At 56.2% G+C, this 18,724-nt stretch overlaps 1 protein-coding gene across 6 annotated transcripts in view; it reads right to left on the bottom strand.

Moving 5' to 3' along the window:
- Positions 1-18,724, bottom strand: part of MBP (myelin basic protein) — a 116,558-nt gene that overhangs the window by 14,160 nt on the left and 83,674 nt on the right. The window contains exon 5 of one of the 6 annotated variants that reach the window (XM_057313325.1): positions 14,495-14,572. The exons of the other annotated variants lie outside the window; for them this stretch is intronic. Coding sequence (XP_057169308.1) covers positions 14,495-14,572 — 78 coding nt within the window. The remainder of the gene's footprint in view (positions 1-14,494; positions 14,573-18,724) is intronic. 6 annotated transcript variants of the gene reach the window in all.

The following is an 18,724-nucleotide window of genomic DNA, read 5'->3' as shown; positions in this document are numbered from 1 at the left end:
CTCCTAGACTCCCTCCGGCCTCTTGGCTGGGCCTCTGCCCAGGGCCTCTCTCCTCCCTCACCTGGGTCCAGCTGGTGGCCCTGCCTCTGCGCTGGCTCCCTTTGCCGCCTGCGGTGCCCTTCTGCCGCCCGGTCACTCTGCAGGGGTCTCCTGCGGGGAGCCGGCTCCAGCTCCCCCTGCAGACCTGGCGCGTCGTCGGCCTCCCACACCACTCATCCCCGAGCACCCCGAGTGTGCAGCGCCCGTGGCCCGCTGGGAGCCCAGCCGCTCAGGACTCCCCCCAATGCCTGTGGGGGAGGCACAGGGAACCCGGTGGCCACGGGCGCTGAGCCTGGAGAGGTGGGCACAGCAGGGGGGGGGGGGTCTGTTACTGCTGAAGCCCCTGAGCCTTCTTACTCTAAGTCTTGCTGTCTGCTGAGGCTGCAGGGCCCAAAGAATCTGCTTCTCCTCCCGCGTCCTTGTCTCTCAGCCAGTTCCCGACTGTCTGACCTCACTGGCCAATCACAGTCAAGCAACATGCCAACCTTGTACCCTCTTCTGCAATAAACGACTGAGCGTAAAATTAAGAATTAAAAAGCAAAACAGATGAGCCAGGAAATGACTGAAATTACTTACTTTAAGACAAATATCTTAAAGGTGTCTGATAGGTCTGCCAGGTAGTGATTTCTGGGATTCCATCCTCCTGGTCTGAAATAATGGAATCAGCTTGCAATTCAGTGCCCTGGCTTTTCGCTTGCTGTTTAGACGCCGTTCTTCTGCCTGCTCTGTATTGGATATCGAGCCAAGGGCAGCAGGCGCTGTAACCCTCACATCCTGTGACTAAGCTAGAAAAATGTCTCAAGGTTTACACAGAGGTTTTTACAGGAGTGAATGCTCGGTCGTATTATGTAGATCTCATATCATCAACCTTATTTACGTTGTGCGATAGGTAATGGGGTGTTGCATAGGTCATAACGTTTCTCATGTGAATTATGCACACCTGCTTTCAATGCTGTAAGACAAATTATGTATTTTGTGATTTTTATAATGAATATATCAGCCGCCAATCTTTTGAGGGAAAAGTAATTTACAGGAGCACGTGAAGTAGGTAAATTGCACTTTGGCTCTGGGAGCCACGGCGTCAGGGTCGGAGCCCTTCACAGACGAGGGGGTCGGTGGATTTACAGTCCTCAGCACAGAACCTGGCCGGCAGGTCGTTAACTGTGTTGGATGAACACGCCGACCGCGCAGATCGCTTCTCATACAGGGCCTCACACGGCACTGATCGGGGGTGAGCGGGGCTCGTGGCGGAGGCACACCCTTCTGTGTCACACGTGCAGCGGCGCCCCGCTGGCTGCGCACTGGACCTGGACTCTTGGTTGTAAACTGTCGGCTGCACAGGTGAGGCAGTCACGTGATTACAACTGTATTGTTGTATTTGTTTTTGTTTTTTTTTAAAGATTCTATTTATTTATTCGACAGAGATAGAGACAGCCAGCGAGAGAGGGAACACAAGCAGGGGGAGTGGGAGAGGAAGAAGCAGGCTCATAGCAGAGGAGCCCGATGTGGGGCTCGATCCCATAACGCCAGGATCACGCCCTGAGCCGAAGGCAGACGCTTAACCGCTGTGCCACCCAGGCGCCCCCGTATTGTTGTATTTGTAACGGCCTGGAAGTCAAATGACGTGGCGTAGCCATTTGTCAAATGACATGATGTAGCCCATCATATTTCTACCTACTAAGCAAGGAACGGTTAGAAAAAGGCAACATTTGAAAACACTACCACGTATAATAGCACCAGAGACACAAACTGTTAGGCATAAATCAAGGAAAGCACGTGTAGGCTCTCTGTCTAAACACCAGGAAATGCTGGGAGAAGAAAGCAAAGACTTGAGCAAGCAGAGAGACGTTCCGTATTCGTGGATGGGAAGGCTCAGAGTGGTAAAGGTGTCAACGCTCCCCAAAGAGCTGTACAGATTTAATGTACTTCCCATCAAAGTCCCAGGAGGGTTTTGTTTAGATAGAAACAAGCCGTTTCTAAGACTAGACAGAAATGCAAAGGGACCAAAATAGTCCAGTAATTGTGGAAAAGAAGAATAAAGTTCAAGGAAGCACATGCCTTGACCTTAAGATTTCTATATCATGAAGGTAACCAAGGAGTGTGGTGTTGGAGGGAGACAGACATAGATCAACAAACCCCATCGTGCCCAGAAACAGGCCCACACAAACGTGGCCCGCTGATTGTTGAGAAAGGTACAAAGACCATTCAATAGTGTTTTCAAAAAATGGTACCGGAACACCTGCATCTCCATATCCAAAAAAACAAACCTCAACTCAAAGTGACAGCTTATAAAAAATGAACTCAAAATACAATTTTAGAAGAAACCATAGTTCTTAGACATGACACCCAAGGAATGGCCCATAAAATTTAAAACTTTGGTTTTGCAAAAGACACTGTTAAGAGAGTGAAAAGTCAAGCTACAGGCTAGAGAAAATATGTGCAAACCACACATCTGGCAAAGGACTTGAAAGCAAATACGTAAGAGCTCTCCAAACTCAATGTTAAAAAACAACCCAGTTCAAAACGATGGACCCAACGCGGAATCCATGCTGCATGAGACAGGGTGGGCATGGCAAGAGCTGCTCGACGTCGTCAGCCACTGGGAAAATACAACTCACAGCCACGAGAGATACCACCGCACACGTATCACAACGGACAAATGTAAAATACCAACAATACTAAGTGTTGGCAAGGATGTGGGGCACCCGCAGCTCTCCGGCATTGCTGGTAAGAATGCAAATGGTATGGTCCCTCTGTCTTATAAAGTTATAAGCTTATGAATTTAACCATCTACTTCCCGTGGGACCCAGCAATCCTACTTCCTGCTTTGAATGGTAAAAGAAAAAAAATATTTCTGGAAGTGATTTTTTTTTGTAATGAATATATTGGCCACCAATTTTTTGAGGGAAAAAGTAATTTCAATCGTAAATGAAAACTTATGTTCATTAAAAAAACTGGTTCACGAGTGTTTATTCGCAGCTCAATTCCTGATCACTGAATTGGCAAACACTCAAGTGTTCATCGGAGAGAGGAAGGGTGGACGGAGTGGCCCATCCGCACAGTAGAACGCCGCCCAGCAACGAGCCGGGACAAATGTTCCAAACACAGGAACTCGGAGGCGCCTCCCAGGTGCCGCGAAGCCTTCCTACCGTGTGGACTCGTTTATGTGACGTGCTTCTCACGATTAAACCCCAGTGAGGGCGAGCAGATCGGCGGACTCCAGGGTGCAGGGATGGGCGAGGGGAGGCTGTGGTGTGGGTACGATGGGGGAGCAGGGGGACGGCTCTGGGGTGAAGGGTCCTCAGTGTGCTGGCAGCTACACAGAAGGCCGTGTGGGTTAAAATGCACAGAACCATGCAAGCACAGAGGCTCCGGGTCGCCGTAGGTTAGTATCTACACTGGACCACGGCCACGAGCAGGGTCTGTCTTCACGAACCCGAGCGTTGATGAGGACACCGTGTCATCTCCAGGACTTGCCGGGGGAGGCCTGCGTCCGTGAGTCCGGCTGTCGCCTCCGTCTCTGAGCTCTTGCTCGCACGGGCACCCTGGCTTGGAACGTCTTCAGCTTCCTGATGTGTCCGCTTTCTGAACAACGTGGGCCCTTCAGGCAGTAACACCTCGTGTGGCCGTCAGACTGTCCTTTTTCCAGGAGCATCTTACCGCTTTGGCTGGATTTTAATATTGTTTTGGAAAGAGGAAAGACTTCCATGGACTCCCAGAGCTTCCGGCAGCTGCACTCACAGAGCGCAGGTTGGCAAATATAAAATGGACAAAGGAACCGAGGAATCGCGGGGAGCGGGGAGGCTCCGGTCCTCACGCCCAGGACTCTGGTTTGAGCAAACCACGGGGTGCGCTGGGAGGATTTTCCACTCAACAGCGTTACCACGAGGCCACTGAGAACAGCCAAGGGACGGAAACAGTTGTCCAGGGAGCTTTGTCTCTCAGGGAATTTCGAAGACTCCAGAACGCATTTAACCAATTTGAGGATGGCCAAGGAGTTTCACGGGGGCACAGACGAAAAGCTCCGAAACCCACCTCAGTTGCCATGGCGATGAGGCCCTCGTGCCGCGGTGGGGGGCGAGCTCTGCTGAGCCACCCTTCACGTTTTTTTAGCTGTACTCAAGACTACATGAAATGTGCCGTCCTCACCCGTTTTGAGTGCATATCGGGGGCACTAAGTAAATTCATGCTGTCGTACAAAGGTGACACCATCCACCTCCACAATGTTCTCAACTTCCCAAACTGAGATCTACACTCGCCGAACACCAAGCCCTCGTCCTCTGTCCCCAGCCCCTGGCGCCCATCACCGACTCTCCGTCTCCACGGATGTGGCTCTTCTGGGGCCTCGCAGGAGTGGAACATAGAGGAGGGTCCTGCTACGTCTGGCTTCTTGCAACCAACATCCTTCCCGGGAGGTTCACCCAGGTGGTAGCAGACGCCAGCATTTCCTTCCTAAATTTTTCAGGCTGGAAACGCTCTGCTGCATGGACAGCCCCCTTCTGTTTATCCGTTCATCGTCAAGGGACACCTGGGGGCTCCCACCTTTTGGCTTCCGTGCCGAGTCCCTGGCCTGCCTCGATCCTGCAACGCCTCCGGCAACCGGCAGAAGGAATGCCCGGACCCCCGCTGCCCCTCCCTCGGCAGCTGTCAGGCAGCGAGAACGAGTACGTGCACAGCACGACGTCCGCGCCAGGTGAGGCCCAGCCGGCTCTGCTGAAGCGAGTGGCCCACCCACGGCTACAGGGGTGGCTGGGCCCTCCTCCAGGCCAGTCTCCAGGGCTGCGATCGGGTCAGGTGGGAGCAGGCCGGCCGCTGCCCACGCAGCAGCAGGAGACCCTGGCAGGCCTGGGGAGGCACCTTCAACCCCCTGGGGTTTCTGTTATTCGTTATATTTTACCGTTTATGGGACGTGGGTACTCAACCTTCCCTCGTACCGCACTGTGAGTAAGGGGATCTGTCTGCTGGGACAGGAGAGACGGGGAGGACGCTGTGTCTGGAGGACACTGGGGCAGGAGGAAAGAGCAGCAGATCCCGGGGCATGAGGGTGACCCGTCAGCCCTGCAGACCAGCTGGGGCCAGGCGGGTGGAAGGGCACGGGCCAGTCACCTGTGGAGTTTCCTGCCTTAGTCCCTCTTTGGTCCTCAGCCTCTGGCCTGTGAGTACTTGTGACGGACGCAGTCCCCTGCCGGGGCGCCCACTGAACGGGGGCTCCCCAACAGAGGAAGGATTCTTCTCACTTTGTTAGTTTTGTTTTGTTTTTGTTTTTGTAGGCTCCACACCCAGCGTGGAGCCCAACATGGGCTCGGTCCCACGGCCCTGAAATCAAGACCTGAGCCTAGATCAAGAGTCAGACGCTTAATTGACTAAGCCACCCAGGCGCCCCGATGCTTAGTTAGTTTTTAGGCATACAGTTAGTAATCCTCTGATGAAACACTGTTGTGTTCACTAAGGTTGAAAACAAGAGGCAAAGCAGTTAACATTTTACCGTTATGTCTCAAGATCGGTGTGTCCTTGCCCGTGTCTACCCCATTCCTGGCAGCTCATTTTCTCCGCAGGAGGTTAAGAGGCTAAGGGGGCGTTCTCGGGTCGGCTGGGACGAACTGGGACAAGGGGCAGGGCAGCAGCTCCCTGTGGGGCCCACAACAGTCAGAGCGAGGGAGGCGGGGGCGCTGGAACCCCCCCCATCAACACCCGTCTCAGCAGCGTCTCCAAAAGACGTGCAGCTGAACATTTTGCACAAGCGAGATTGGAAAAAAATAATCGACTTATTTCTTAGTGAAAGCTTTTGGACTAATGAGAAAAACAACACAAGCTCATTATATAAAGAAGTCAACATTTGAAAGTTTCCTACCACTGAAGGATGGCCCTTGTCTCTCAGTCTGGTGAGCAGTGTCCAGACAACGGAGAGGTGGGCGGGTCCCTTGACATGTGACCTCAGTTTGCACAACACCGTGTGGCACTACGGTGTCAGTTTGCACAACACCGTGTGGCACTACGGTGTCAGTTTGCACAACACCGTGTGGCACTACGGTGTTACTCCTTTTTTTGGCATCATCATTAATAAAACAACTCCTTGATGGCAAATAACATTATTCTGGGAAGTCTTAAAAGCCATGGGAGGGAAGCCATGGCACAAAGGGCAACTGTTTCATTAATTTTTAGGGTAAATTGCTTTTTCCATTAACCTATGTCATTGCATCGCTTTTGAAAAATAATGATCCTTTTCCCTCTGCCTGAGATAATGCCCATCACCAGCAGGGGGAGCCCGTGCACCGGCTTCCGGGCCAGGTCCGCGCTCCCCATCCAGACCTCAGCAAGGATTTGTAACGGTTCTCCGATGCGCCAGAGCCGGGAGTTCTTAAACTTGCAAGTAACAACAGGAGGTTCGTTTTCACCTGACACATCTGAAGATCAACGGTCATCACACTGGGTAGAGACTCATTCCTTTGAATGCAGTGGCTGTTTTATGAAAATAGGGAGGACTTTGCGACACATTTGCATTTGGATTTGATTAGAGACAAATCGATGGACTCATTCCCTCTCAGAAGAAAATTCTGCATCTTGAAAAAATTAACGTTCACTGTGCCTGGGGTTTTGTGGTTAGGAAAAAAAGTTCCAGCTCCTACTCTATTTCTTATCTCCCCAGAATCAACCATCAGAATGTCAGTGAATGAAATCATAGTGAATCCCTTGGACTCTTGGAAGGGTCCCCCACCCCGCCCCCGTGCTCACCACTCACAGGGCCCGGGCCCCGAGGTGGCCTGTGTGCTCCCCGTTGCACGAGGCACAGCCCAGCGAGACTCGGGGTCCCTCCCCTCCCACGGCCCAGGCCTCAGTGTGCTTGGTTTCCCTTCTGACTGACGGTACTGCGTGAGCGCAGCAGAGGAGTGAAGACAGCAGTAACCGGTCACTACACGCACAGCACAAACGGGGGCAGCTAGAGGACTGGCCACGTGCACACCAAGAGCTGAGAGCACTTACAGAACAGACTAGAAGCTGTGTGACGACCAACCCTTCCTGGTGTTTTAAAACCCTAACTTCAAAATCGTCTGCATCTAGACCCCTGTCCCTAATGGCTAAGAGCCTCACAGTGGTGTGATGACTTGGGATCTGTTACAACATTAGAACGTCCTTTAAATATCATGACGTGTGCTCTGGGCTCCTTCAGACCACACACAGTAAGACAAAGTACCTTCTGTTCCTCCGCCTTTCCTCTACGGCGCACTAGTTTGGGGGAAACTGGTCCTTTCCACCCAATGCGCGTGCTGACATGGGCTCCATCTTCTCTACGGGATGGAGGAAAGGAGTCCGGGGTGCGGCTGCTGTGTGAGAACCCTGCCCTTTCTTAAGCTCGAAGCTGAGACTCACCAGGGAGGCCACCAAGGAAGGTGTTCCTCACGCCAGGGGGTGCTCCCGTGAGCCCTCCTGCGTGCTCCCGCTCTGGCCCCTCAGCCTGGGCGCAGGTCCCCAGCAAGCATCTGCTCCTGTGACCGGAACTCTGGGGCCGCTGGAGGTCCCACAGTGCCCGCCTCACTCTGGGCTGTGGCCCCCGAAGCCCCCAGGACTTGCCTGGCGCCCCATCTCAGGCGGGTCCGCACACGGGTGCCCCGTGCTCACCACAGTGATGGTTTTCGCACTGGCAGTGTCCTGGGGAGCTAAGCCACCCAGGTTCTAGGAATTTCTCCCTGTGTCCCCAGAGGATTCCATTTAAAAAGGGAATAAAGAAAGAGATTCTACTCGCTTTTAAAATACAGGGTGTATGATTCTCGCACTTGCCCTCATTGTTGGTAGAGCGAGAAATGTCGCTCGGCACTGAGCAAGCACTTCGTTTAGCAGGTGCGACAACCGACACTCAAGGGCTGGGCGGTGTGCTCGCTGGGTCTCCCGGCTCTGGGTCCAGGACCGGTGCTGCAGGCCACCAGCCCACGCCAGATGCTTGTGGGTTCCGTGTGGGACAGAGGCTGATGTTCCAAACCTAACCCTTGGCGGCACGTGGAGAAATCAGGGGCTAGCCGTACGGCAGGAGAAGGTGAGAAGGAGGAATGATTTTAAACAGCGTAGGTTTATTTTATTTTTAAAAGACTCGTAGACTTGCCTCAAGTCAACTTGTGAGGGTAGGATGAGCTAGAAATAAAACTGTCCCTGTCTATGAGGAAGAGCTAGCGTCTGTTGATGGAGTCCGCTCGAGGCGTGTGTTAATGCCTGGAGGGCTGGGGTCGGCGTGGCTGCCGTTCTTCCCTAGAGACCTAGCTCCTACTCGTTTTGGTAAACACGGCTAGGTAGGCACAGCGAACGCAAGAGCAGTTAACGAGGAGAGACTTTCCAGTTTGGCGATCGTTTTGGGGGATGCAGTTCTGTGTAATTACAGCGAGGGCCAGTCCGCTCCCCCGGTACCCGCAGAAGCCCAGCCCCGCACAAGCAGACCATTTGGGCTGCATCATTCTGTTCTGTTCACGGGACGGGACCAGCAGACCCAGAGCCGGGCACCAGACACGCAGAACGGGCACGCTGCCACGGGACCCTCGCCGTTCCTAGAGGGTTTCACTGGGGGGCTGGAGAGCGACCGTGCAAAGCATCTGCATTTTGCTTTTTTGTCCCAGAGACATCTTTGATTTGGGGGCACTCTCGGGAGCCTCCGACCCAGGGAGGCCCGCGGTTTATCTACGTAAGCTGTTCGGAAGCACGGACCGTGAGGTGCCTGAGCACGACTTGGGATCACGAAAACGTCGTCCTCTTGTGAAAGCGGCAGGAAGCCCCAACCTGCTCGTGTGGGTGGTGTTCTTTCTGTTTACGAACCACGAACACAGTTCACTACAAAACCCAGTTCCCTTTCGTGCCCCCCTCTCCTGCCTCACACTCCTTCCACGGCTGGTAAGGACCCCTCACGTCCACAGCAATCTTGTTTCAGTGGCTTATCCTCCTTGAGGAATTCCCGAAAGAGTCCGTGGCAGGAACAGATCCCTTCTTTCCATCCAAGACTCTTCCTTACACCTTGCTGCCCATCCCCATTTTCCACCATGAAACCGCCCCGTCTGCCCCAGGTGCTGAGCTAGGAGCCCCTGGGTAAGTATTAGCAAACCCAGCAAGTGCACCAAGGGTCACACGTTTGGGGATAAAATGATAGGTCTGACCGTGAGGTGTCTGAGCTGTGACCTTGGTCCCTTTCTGAGTAGGTCCAGGTGTGTCGGAGAGAGAGCTGGGGGGGAGTGGTTCTCCCATCCGCACCCCTGCCCTGTGAGTCCCGCGTCCCCAGAAACCACGGGTGGCCAGACGAGGCACTCCGCTGCCTTGGGCCATGCTCTGACTTCGGCTCCTGTCTGTGTTTCAGAGGAAGCCTCACGGTTTGCCGGTTTGTACCTCAGGAGAGAGCATGAGTGTTCGTGGGCAAAGTCAGGGCATTCTAGATTTCGTAAATGGGGGGAGAATTCTTCTCTGTCTGAACGATACATGCAGTTTGCCCTGTGCTTTTGTCATTTGCAAGTTTAAGACTATGTTTGTTCCAGAATTGTTGACTCGAGTGAGTTTAATTAAAGCTGTGAGCTGCCTTCTTTAGAGAAAGCCGTGCAGGGTCAACAGCAGGCTTTTCTCTATTTCTGGAGGAATTTAGAGGCAGACCTTTGATTTAGAGGGAAATTTTAGGTTACCTGGCGCCTGTCCTGACTGCAGATTTCTTCTCAGATCCTGGACAGGGAGACCGTGGACGGGGCGTGCAGTCCGCGGGCACGGTGGCTTGTGGGTGTGCTGTTGTTCCCGGCGGTCAGCTCGGGAGGGACCGTCGCTTTGTCCCATGATCAGAGGGACTGGCGCCAAGGTCCAGGGCCGTGCCGTTAGCAGACGGTGAAGCTGAGGGCAGGGGGGAAGGCTGCTGTCTGCAGGGCAGTGGGGGGAGCACTGGGGCTCTGACTTCCTCTGGGAAATGGGGAGACGAGCCACCCCCTCTCGCCGCAGGGACGGCTCTGCCCCCCTCCATCAGTAGCCATGTCAGTGGCCATGCAGGGGTCAGAATGACAAGAGGCTGTCCCCTGGCAGAGAAAGACACAGCAAGCCCCGTGTCACAGCCAGATGCCCGGGCTCCAGCTCTGTGGTCCTGGGAGGTGAGCGCGGTGGAGGGGAGGGCAATGGAGGGGGATGGGGACACTTGTCCAGGCTGGAAGCGGCTCTCACTTGGCCGCGAAAGCCGTAAGCACGGTGGTGTGTTTCCAGCCGCCAGTCCTCCCATCTCTCGGTCTTGCATCGCCGACCTGGTGCGCACCCAGCTCTTAACGGGCCCTTCTGCCGAGGCGTCCCGCGGTGACCCGAGTGCCACCAGCGTGCCCGGCTCTCGGCAGAAACAGCGGTGTCTCCGCCCCTCGCCTCCTCGGGAAACCAGCAGAACTCCCGAGAAAGGAACTGAGGGTCTTCCCCGCAGGGAAGGTCTGCTCCCCCGGAGTCAGGGCGGCTGGTGCCTGTGTCGACAGCAGAGCTGGAGTCCGGCTCTTCTCGAATTCAGCCTTCCTGATGCTTCCTTGCTGTCTCCAGAATGGCGGGAAGCAGGACTGGACATCAGCCCACAGCACTCTGGTCTGTCTCCGCTGTTCCAGGCACCCCATTTCCAAAGACCTCAATGAGTCTAACGTGCACAGATGGCTCTTTCAGCACAAATGTCAAGCGAGCATCACGCCAGAGCTGTAAACCCAAACGATGACCCCAGATGTCTTGTCTTGGCATCCAGTGGTCTCTGCACAGAATGTGGACAAGCAGGTTCAGGTGTGTGGAGTCTTGAACATTCTCTTTGGAAAGAAAAGGCAAGTTGCAACGTGTTTTCCAGCAAGTGAGGAACCCAGTTCAACTGTGGTGGGAAGCAGCCCTCGGGGGCACAGCAGACACCGGCCCCCGGGGGAAAGGCTGGGCCGCAGGACAGCCAGGTGGCCTCCCGTCCCTGCTGGCACACTCCCCAAGGAGCTTGGTCTGCTCTGGGTCTCCACAGCTGGACCGACAGCATCCACCAAACGTGTAGCCACCAGACTCACCCAACTCTGGGCACAGCCTGAGCTCGGCTCGCGTGAAGCAATCCGATTCAGGACACGAGGGGGTGAGGGGCATCTCTGGAGGCCGGGACACGGGGCTTCTCACGGGCCGAGTGCACAGGAAGGCATCCCCGCTGCCGCTGGGCTGGCAGCCCTTACGATGTCCCCTTGTCACTGGCACCACAGTCTTCAGAGAAATACTTCCAGACCTTCTTCCGACACTGACTTTATGGTCAAGAAGCGCAGTTCTGAGAGCAGAAACGCAGTGACGCCAAGGCCGGAGCCGGTGAGAGATGGAGGCCGGAGCCGCTCCCGGGGCTCCTGGGGGTCCTTCCAGAGTAGCTCAGGCGTCATGTGGCCAAGAGGCAGGGTGCGACAGACCCATGGGTGCCCAGTGCTGGGGCAGCACGTGCACCTGTCGTATTTCTCTCCGCTGGCACAGGCCCCCGCGGTGCGGGCAGCACAGATGGCTACTGTCGCTGTTGTTGGTGCTGTTCAGGTGAGGAAAGGGAGCCCAGCGGTCGAAGCAGAGTCTGTGTTTCTGATTCTTACTCGGCACTTGTCCACAGCACGAGGTGTCTTTGGCTCCTTAAACTTCGGTGTGCGTGGTGGTTGCCCGGGCCCTCTCCAGCCAGGGAGGCCCGTGTAAAGTGGCCTGCGGCCTCCAAGGGACTGGGAGCTGGGGGCCAATCAAGGGTGGATGCCGTCCCGTTGCGGCTCCTCGCTCGCCCCCAGGACTCAGGTGGAGGCCACGGTGGAGGGTTGGCTGCGGGAGCAGGTAGCCTGCATGAGGCTTGGCACACCCACGGCACCTGTGCAGAGTGCTGAGATGGGGACGCCGTGCAGGGAGAGGTGTCCGGCTGGGCAGGGTGGGACATGCGAGTAAAAGGGGTATTTTCCTAGGGGACTGCCCTCCCCCACTCTGCTCCTTGCCTCTCCCTTGGAATTCTCTCTTCTCCAACTTGCGTTTGGGTTCCCAGATATAACGCCACCTGTGTGTGTGTGGCCTCCCACCTCCCCCCCCTGCAGTGGTCATGTTCCGTCCCTGGAAAGGTTGAACTCCGGTAGTTCTAGGACCTGTGTTGGATCTCGTGGAATCAAAGAATTCCTGGTGGGGAGTTGGCTCGTGAAAGCCCTTGACAGCAGCAGAACCCATCTGTCCTTCGATGGTCACCCTGAAGTCACGGTGGCTGGCTCCTTCCTAGCCTTCCTGGTGGCTTTGCAGAGAGAGAGGCAGAGAGACCCACGAGGACACAGAGAGAGGGAGGACTGTTCTGGAAGGTCAGGGTGCAGAACGTCTGCTCAGCATTGCTCACCGACAGTGTGGAGTTTCCGCACGACAGGGGACGGAAGGTGGTTTCGACTCCGAGTGCTGAGTCAGCGGTGCACTCGCGGCTCTACCCGAAGGCTTTTATTCCCTCCGTAAGCCTGTTTCACGTGCCCTTTCCCACGGGCTCTCAGACAGGTGCCCTCCGAAACCATTCAGCGGAGCCGGCCCTGCGGCCTCTCCCGTGGCCGGAGCTATTAGAGCTCCACTCCGGGACCCGCGACCCTCTCCTTGAAGGAGCAACGGATCCCGAAGTGCAGGAGGAGACGTTCCAGCCCATCAGAGGCTCTTGCTCCGAGAGGAGAGAAGACCCCGGGTTTACTGTCTCCGTCCGCTTGAGAACAGTGTGGCGGTGCCGCTCCCTGAGGAAGGGAGGTTCCGGGGCTCCCAGACCGGGCCCGCCTGCCCTCTGTGCGCCCGACACAGAGCCGCCTCCTGAAAAGCATTCGCATGGGGCGGGGGAGGGGAGGGACCCGTCACGTGGATCACCGAGGCCCCGGGGCGTGGACCAGGCCTCGGAGAGTCTGCACCGTCGGTAACGACTTTGGGGAGCCCACTGGCGCGGTCTGTGTGGCAACTTGGCCCCTGGTTTCGACTCAGGCTCTGTCCTTGACCCATCACTTAGCAGACACGTGAACACCGCACACTCACACACAGCTACCTGGTACTGCGCGTGTTTCCATATTCTCACGGGTGTTTTCACAAACAATCCAAATCCCATCTGCGGTGCCCAGTAGTTACGGGGTATCCGTAAATGAGCAAATAATACTTGCAAAGAGCCTATTACCAGAAACCCGCAGTGTGACCTCTGTCCCTTACGGTGTGCCCCCTGGCGGCCACACAGAGATGGCGTCGCGCAGGTTGTTTCAAGGCACGCGCAGAAGTCGTCTGGGGTGAAGAGCTGGAGGAGAGGGGTGCTGCTTTCTCTCCGCCACGACAATAATCAACATTCTGTTTGTTAACGTGATGCGAGGAGCACAGGCCTGTCTTCCTGTCCGGAGAGCTCTGGTTCTGATGGCAACCATCCGGGTCAGTGCAAGAGAGCATGGGGCAGGGAGGCCTGCAGAGGTTTCGGGCAGACGGGGGCAAGCTGGCCCATCTGGGGCCTTCAGACCCAGGTGCGGGGCCCTGCTGTCCAGTCACACGCGCCAGGCGCTGCTGTGGGCAGAGGCTTTGGGCACCCCGGTGGCTTCACTGAGTGGATGCCCGGGAGCACAGGCCTCCCAGGTAGGGTGTTTGCTCTGACCAAGGAGCCGCGGAGAGAGGCGTTTAGAGAGCGAGCGGCCACAGGAGCTGGGACAACAGCCTGCCCCGCTGATGCTCTGGGGAGGGGACAGTCCACAAACATGTCGGGCCAGTACGCTCACCATGCGGTCCATTGTCGTCAGGCAGGGGTTCTCAATCTTCCGCATTTTCCCACGTGAGACGCTCAGGTGGCTGGCTTGGCGCCCGCCGTCACCTGGAAGTGTAGACCCGTGGCCACGAACTCGTGTGGTGGCCGCCACTGTGCGTAAGTAGCTGCGTGACTCCTGGTTGACTCAGAACTTCCTCTGGGCTGATGACACCCTTCCCGATTCCCCTGCCTGTGGGCCCTCCGTGCTCCGAGCGGCAGAAGATGAGGACAGGTGACAGCTCCTCCTCCACCCCAACGCAGGCCCAGCCGAGCCCAGGTGGGGACAGCCCCCGCCACTGCACTTGCCAAGGACACACGTCACGTGACAGTGTAATCCAACTAGCCATCGCTCAGTGTGCCTCAGGCACTGGCTTTCAAGGGCAAGTCCCCGTCGAGGTGGCAGCCGACTCTCCGTGCCCTGCAGCCCGTAGAACGGCCGAGGCCCCGCTGGCCCCGGGGGCTTGTCCACCGCCCCGACCCCACAGCTGGCCCTTTGCGGGTCATCTGTGCAGGATCCTGCCTGGGCGTTCCAAGGCCTCTTGAACTAGAATTTCCAGTCTTTCACCTTGTCCCTTGCTGCTTCCCCTGGGAAGCTGCCCCCCTCGCTTTGCGAAAGTGACTCCCCCACGCACTTCAGACCTGCTGTAGCCCGCGGGCAGACGCGTGCCCAGATGCGGCCCCCGCCGACCGAGGACAGGAGGGGCCCGGCGGGGTCGGCGCACGTCTTACCTGGTACATGGCGCACAGCCCGGGTGGGCTGTGGGCATGAGAGGGCACAGGGCTCCGTCTCTGCTTGAGCCAACGCACCTGCCGGGGGACACAGAGTGGCTGTTGAGTCCACGCGCATCACTGGCACAGCCCCCACGTCCTCCAGCAAACGCCCCCTCCTGACCGGGCTTGGCAAACCCCTGCGCGGTGAGGAGGGCAAGGGGGGATGGAGGTCAGAGGGTGAGTGCGGGAGGAGGATGGATGGTGACCACCGAGGGGAGAGGAAGGAGGAGACGCAGTGGGAGCCCCCAGTACTCTGGGGGAAGGATGTCAGGAAAAAGGATCAAGAAGAAAGAATTAGGGAAAAGTTCTGGAGCCCTGAGCCCAATTATGTGACCGCATTTCCTCAACATGGTAACAGGCACCAGACCTGTAAGATTTTGGGCAGAGTAAGTTAGAGGAAGCCCCTTCCAGCCTGATGCGATGTGCTCGAGGGCTTTTCAAGTCTGCCTGCGATAGAGAACGTTCACAGCTTCACTGGCACAGGTTTCTTTTGCAGCAGGTGTCGGAGCTCCTGTACGGGACCTGTAGGAGAAGCCACGTTCACTCTGCGGGGTCCCTGTGCTGTCTCTGTCGGGCCTTCCCAGCTTCCTCTGGAGCACCAGGAATTAGTTGTATGGCCAAAGTCACGCTAGGCGGCCACTCGGGTTACACGGTCTCACGTTCTTCCTGGTGTTGGTGAGATTCAGAAGCTTTAATAGTATCTTAATATTCCTGGACGTGAGCTGGGCACTAACCCTCCTCTAAGCTCTCTTGATATAAATCTGCCTAAGTCGTGTCTCCTCCTAATGTTGTGTGTCTTCCCGATTCTATTCGGGAGGACGGTACTGCGTGTCACCCAATTTGAGTGGTGTGGCTGAGAGAGCTTTACTGCGGGACCACGGTACATGGGCGGCAGAAATTTCCTTTTGTTTGTACGCAGCAGAATGGTGGGCCCGAGAGAGAGAGAGGGCAAGGGAGAGAGACAGGGAGAGAGGAAGGAGAGAGAAGGTACCTTACAGCGCTCAAGACTTAAAATCAACATAGAGATTTCAAGAGATGTCTCAAGTTGGCTGCAGATTACATGGATTTTTAAAAATCAGGTTACTGGTGGGTTATGTGTGGAACGGGCTGTGGTTATGACACAGGAGAACGTTAGAGTGTTCTAGAAGTATTATTGCAGAGTGAACACACAGGGTTTCCAAGGCAGACCTGGGGGAGTCTGTGCTTAGCTGAACATCCCACCCTTGATTCTCCCCACGCGCGTGCTGTGACTTTAATCCAAGACGCAGACTTCCACAGAGTAAGGCAGCTGACTGCCTATGTGAGCGCCTCTGGGATGAGCCTGCGGTAGCTTCTGCCGTGACAAGACCTGGTTGTCCCCACAGGGGTGACGCCCGCCAATGGTGGCAGACAGGACGCAGACGCACACGTCCATGTTATACCCTTGTCCAAACAGCAAAGAAGAATTTTCTAATTTATGTTTCCCCCCTTGAAAACAATGCCCCTTCTTACCAAAGGGGACCAGCTCCTTGAGCTGTTTCCAGGTCACTCTGGGGCCCCATGTCAAGCTACGCCCCCACCCGGGCCCGGCTCAGGGCTCCGTGGGCTGGTGGCCATGCAGCTCGGGGCAGGGCAGCAGGGTGGCTGAGAACGCAGGCCGCTTGCCCCAGCACGGGCAGGAGGGGGAAGATGGCTTTCTTCTCCATGGGCGACGGTAGGGGGACGAGACGCCCCAGTGACCTTCCTTGCCTGACCTCCCGTACAGGTGCGGGAAGGGGTGGCACGATCACCGGGCAAACCCCACGGGGGCTGGTGGGGACGGAGGCAAGAAGTGCCCCTCAGAGGAGCCCTTGTTCATCAGGCTTCCTCAGAAGACTTCCTGTTTCTGTAACTCTCTCCACCTTTATACTATTTCCTCTGAAGCAGGATGCCTTCCGGGCAGTTAAGAGTGAGGTGGGACAGACCTATGGAGAGACTCTGACCATTTCTATGGGTCCTATGCTTCCTAAGGCTAACGGGAGTCTGGGGAGGGGTTTCTTCCCTCCTGGGATATGTTCCCTCTGACGTCAGGCCCAGCTCTCCGTCATGCCTGTCACCAAATATCTGATCCTTCGACCAAAGGAAAACCAGTGACATGTGTCCCTGTACGTACTGTGAACGGATGTAGTGGGAGGTGAGTAAGGACAAGCTAGTCAGGTGAACGCATACAGAATAATCGTGTGTTTGCTTTATTTCTACTTCATCCAAGACCCAACCTTATCCATGACCCTCACGCTCCCCGGTGTCCTTGGGAAGAGCTGGCGCACCGCCCCGTCCAGATTCCCCGGGGTTTCCGGGACACCCTGGGACGCGGCCTCAGCAGGGCGCACAGGCGGGGCGGGTCTCCCACTTGCCCGGCCGCCCGGGAAACACCGCCGAGTGGGCTGTCCCCCACCCACACTCCCACAGAAAGGGACAGCAGAGTCCACTCCGTGCCCACGCTTCCCCCCAGCGCGGGACGGCGCTCTGACAGACACTGAACACGTCGAGCAGAGCAAGAACAGCCACGACAGACCAGGACACCGAGCTGTCCGTGGACAGAAAAGAACAAAATGTCTTTGTGCAAAAGCACACGAGTGAGAAACTGACCTCCGAGGCGGACGCTTGGCCCTCACACTCACCTGCTGGCTGTCATGTCTGCAGCCAGCGAGAAGACCCGTATTACAGGCACTCTTGAGGGGGGACCCCAAAGAAGACTACTTGAAAAAGTCACGTGCAGTTAGTCCGCCGCCCTTGGTCTGTTACTACGTTAAATGAGTGCATAAAAAGGAAGAACTACCTATGAAGCAAAAAGCCCATCACGAAATCACACAGGCATACGCACTCTCACCAGGAGGCAATCACCAGTAGACACAGCATAACGCGCGGACGCGTGGCTCACACAGACACGGCAGGACCGCCTGGGTGCAGGGCCGCCGCCCCTAACGCAGATCTCACCCACTGCAGTCACCGGACCCTGGACACTGAGGGTCCGGGGACAACGGGAGTCCACAGTAAACTGCCCGCAGCAGAGCCGGGAACCGCGGATCCAGAACGGATCAGAGTAATAACACTTTATAAAGAAATTCCTGGGGGAAACCTCAAAAATATTGTTCGAAATACACCTGCCACAGTGTTCTCTAGAAAGAGCTGTGGCCACATCTCTTTGCAAACACACACCATACAGCCAGATCACGGCCACACAGCCTCCCAGGAGATTCAACCTGCTTTCGTGTGCGTGGCTGTGGGAGCGGAAACGCTCTGCTGAGAGGGTGCGTGCAGGTCCCCAGGCCCCAGACTCGGGGGGCGGGGGGGTCAGGTGCTGCACAGCTGGGGGGGCGGGGGGCCCTCCACACGCTTCCTACCGCGTCCCTCCTACCGCCTCTGAACGCTACACTTTCCACACGATTACAGAATTAGCTACGAAACTGGGATATTATGGTAACAATGAAAAATTAAGTGATGGTAGAACTAAAATGTTAAATGAAGTTAAAATGCAGTGGGGAAAAAAACCGGGAAACAGACTGCGGTGATGAATTTACAAGATCGCTATACCCCATAGCGGTAAATAACACATGGTTTTCATCCCGTACAATCAGAATTTGAGGCACGGAAATAACACGGAGCGCTGACTGACGGGATGCGGGAAGAGCAGGTCACTCGTGGAGCTCGGCGGTGAAGTCAGAACAGGTACAATCATCAGTGCAGAGCTAACTTAAAACTCTTTAAAACACCCTGGTCTGGAGAAATCTGAGAGGGGCAGGTTGTCGCCGTGCTCTTACTTGAGGACGGCCCGGGGACACAGCTCTTTGTGCAGACTAGTTATTTCCTAAAACCTCACCCCTTCCAGAGAAAAAGGAAAGAGGGCAGGTTCCAAAGCGGCTGACCCAAGGCTTTGGCCACCACACCCGCGTGGCACGGCGGGCGGAGGGGGGAGGTCTGGCAAGGGGAAGAGCGGGTGGGGGGTGGCCGCTCCTGAGCCCCCTGTCCACAAAGACCGCGTGCATTTTCTCCTTCGTCCTACGGCCTGCCCGTCCCCCCGAGCCCCCACACCCCAGGGCACCGGGGACCTGCTCTTTGGGAGCCAACAACGCAGCCCTTCTTTCCTCCGGCAACAAAGGAACACGTTCTCCGCGAATACGCTCTTCATTGAGGGCTCCCCAAAGACCAGGCCTCCTCAAGGAATTCAGA

Source organism: Ursus arctos, unplaced genomic scaffold (genome assembly GCF_023065955.2).
Source record: "Ursus arctos isolate Adak ecotype North America unplaced genomic scaffold, UrsArc2.0 scaffold_17, whole genome shotgun sequence".
NCBI classification, from domain to species: domain Eukaryota; kingdom Metazoa; phylum Chordata; class Mammalia; order Carnivora; family Ursidae; genus Ursus; species Ursus arctos.
The sequence above is the reverse complement of the archived record's forward strand: the minus strand, read 5'-3'. Positions and strand labels throughout refer to the sequence as shown.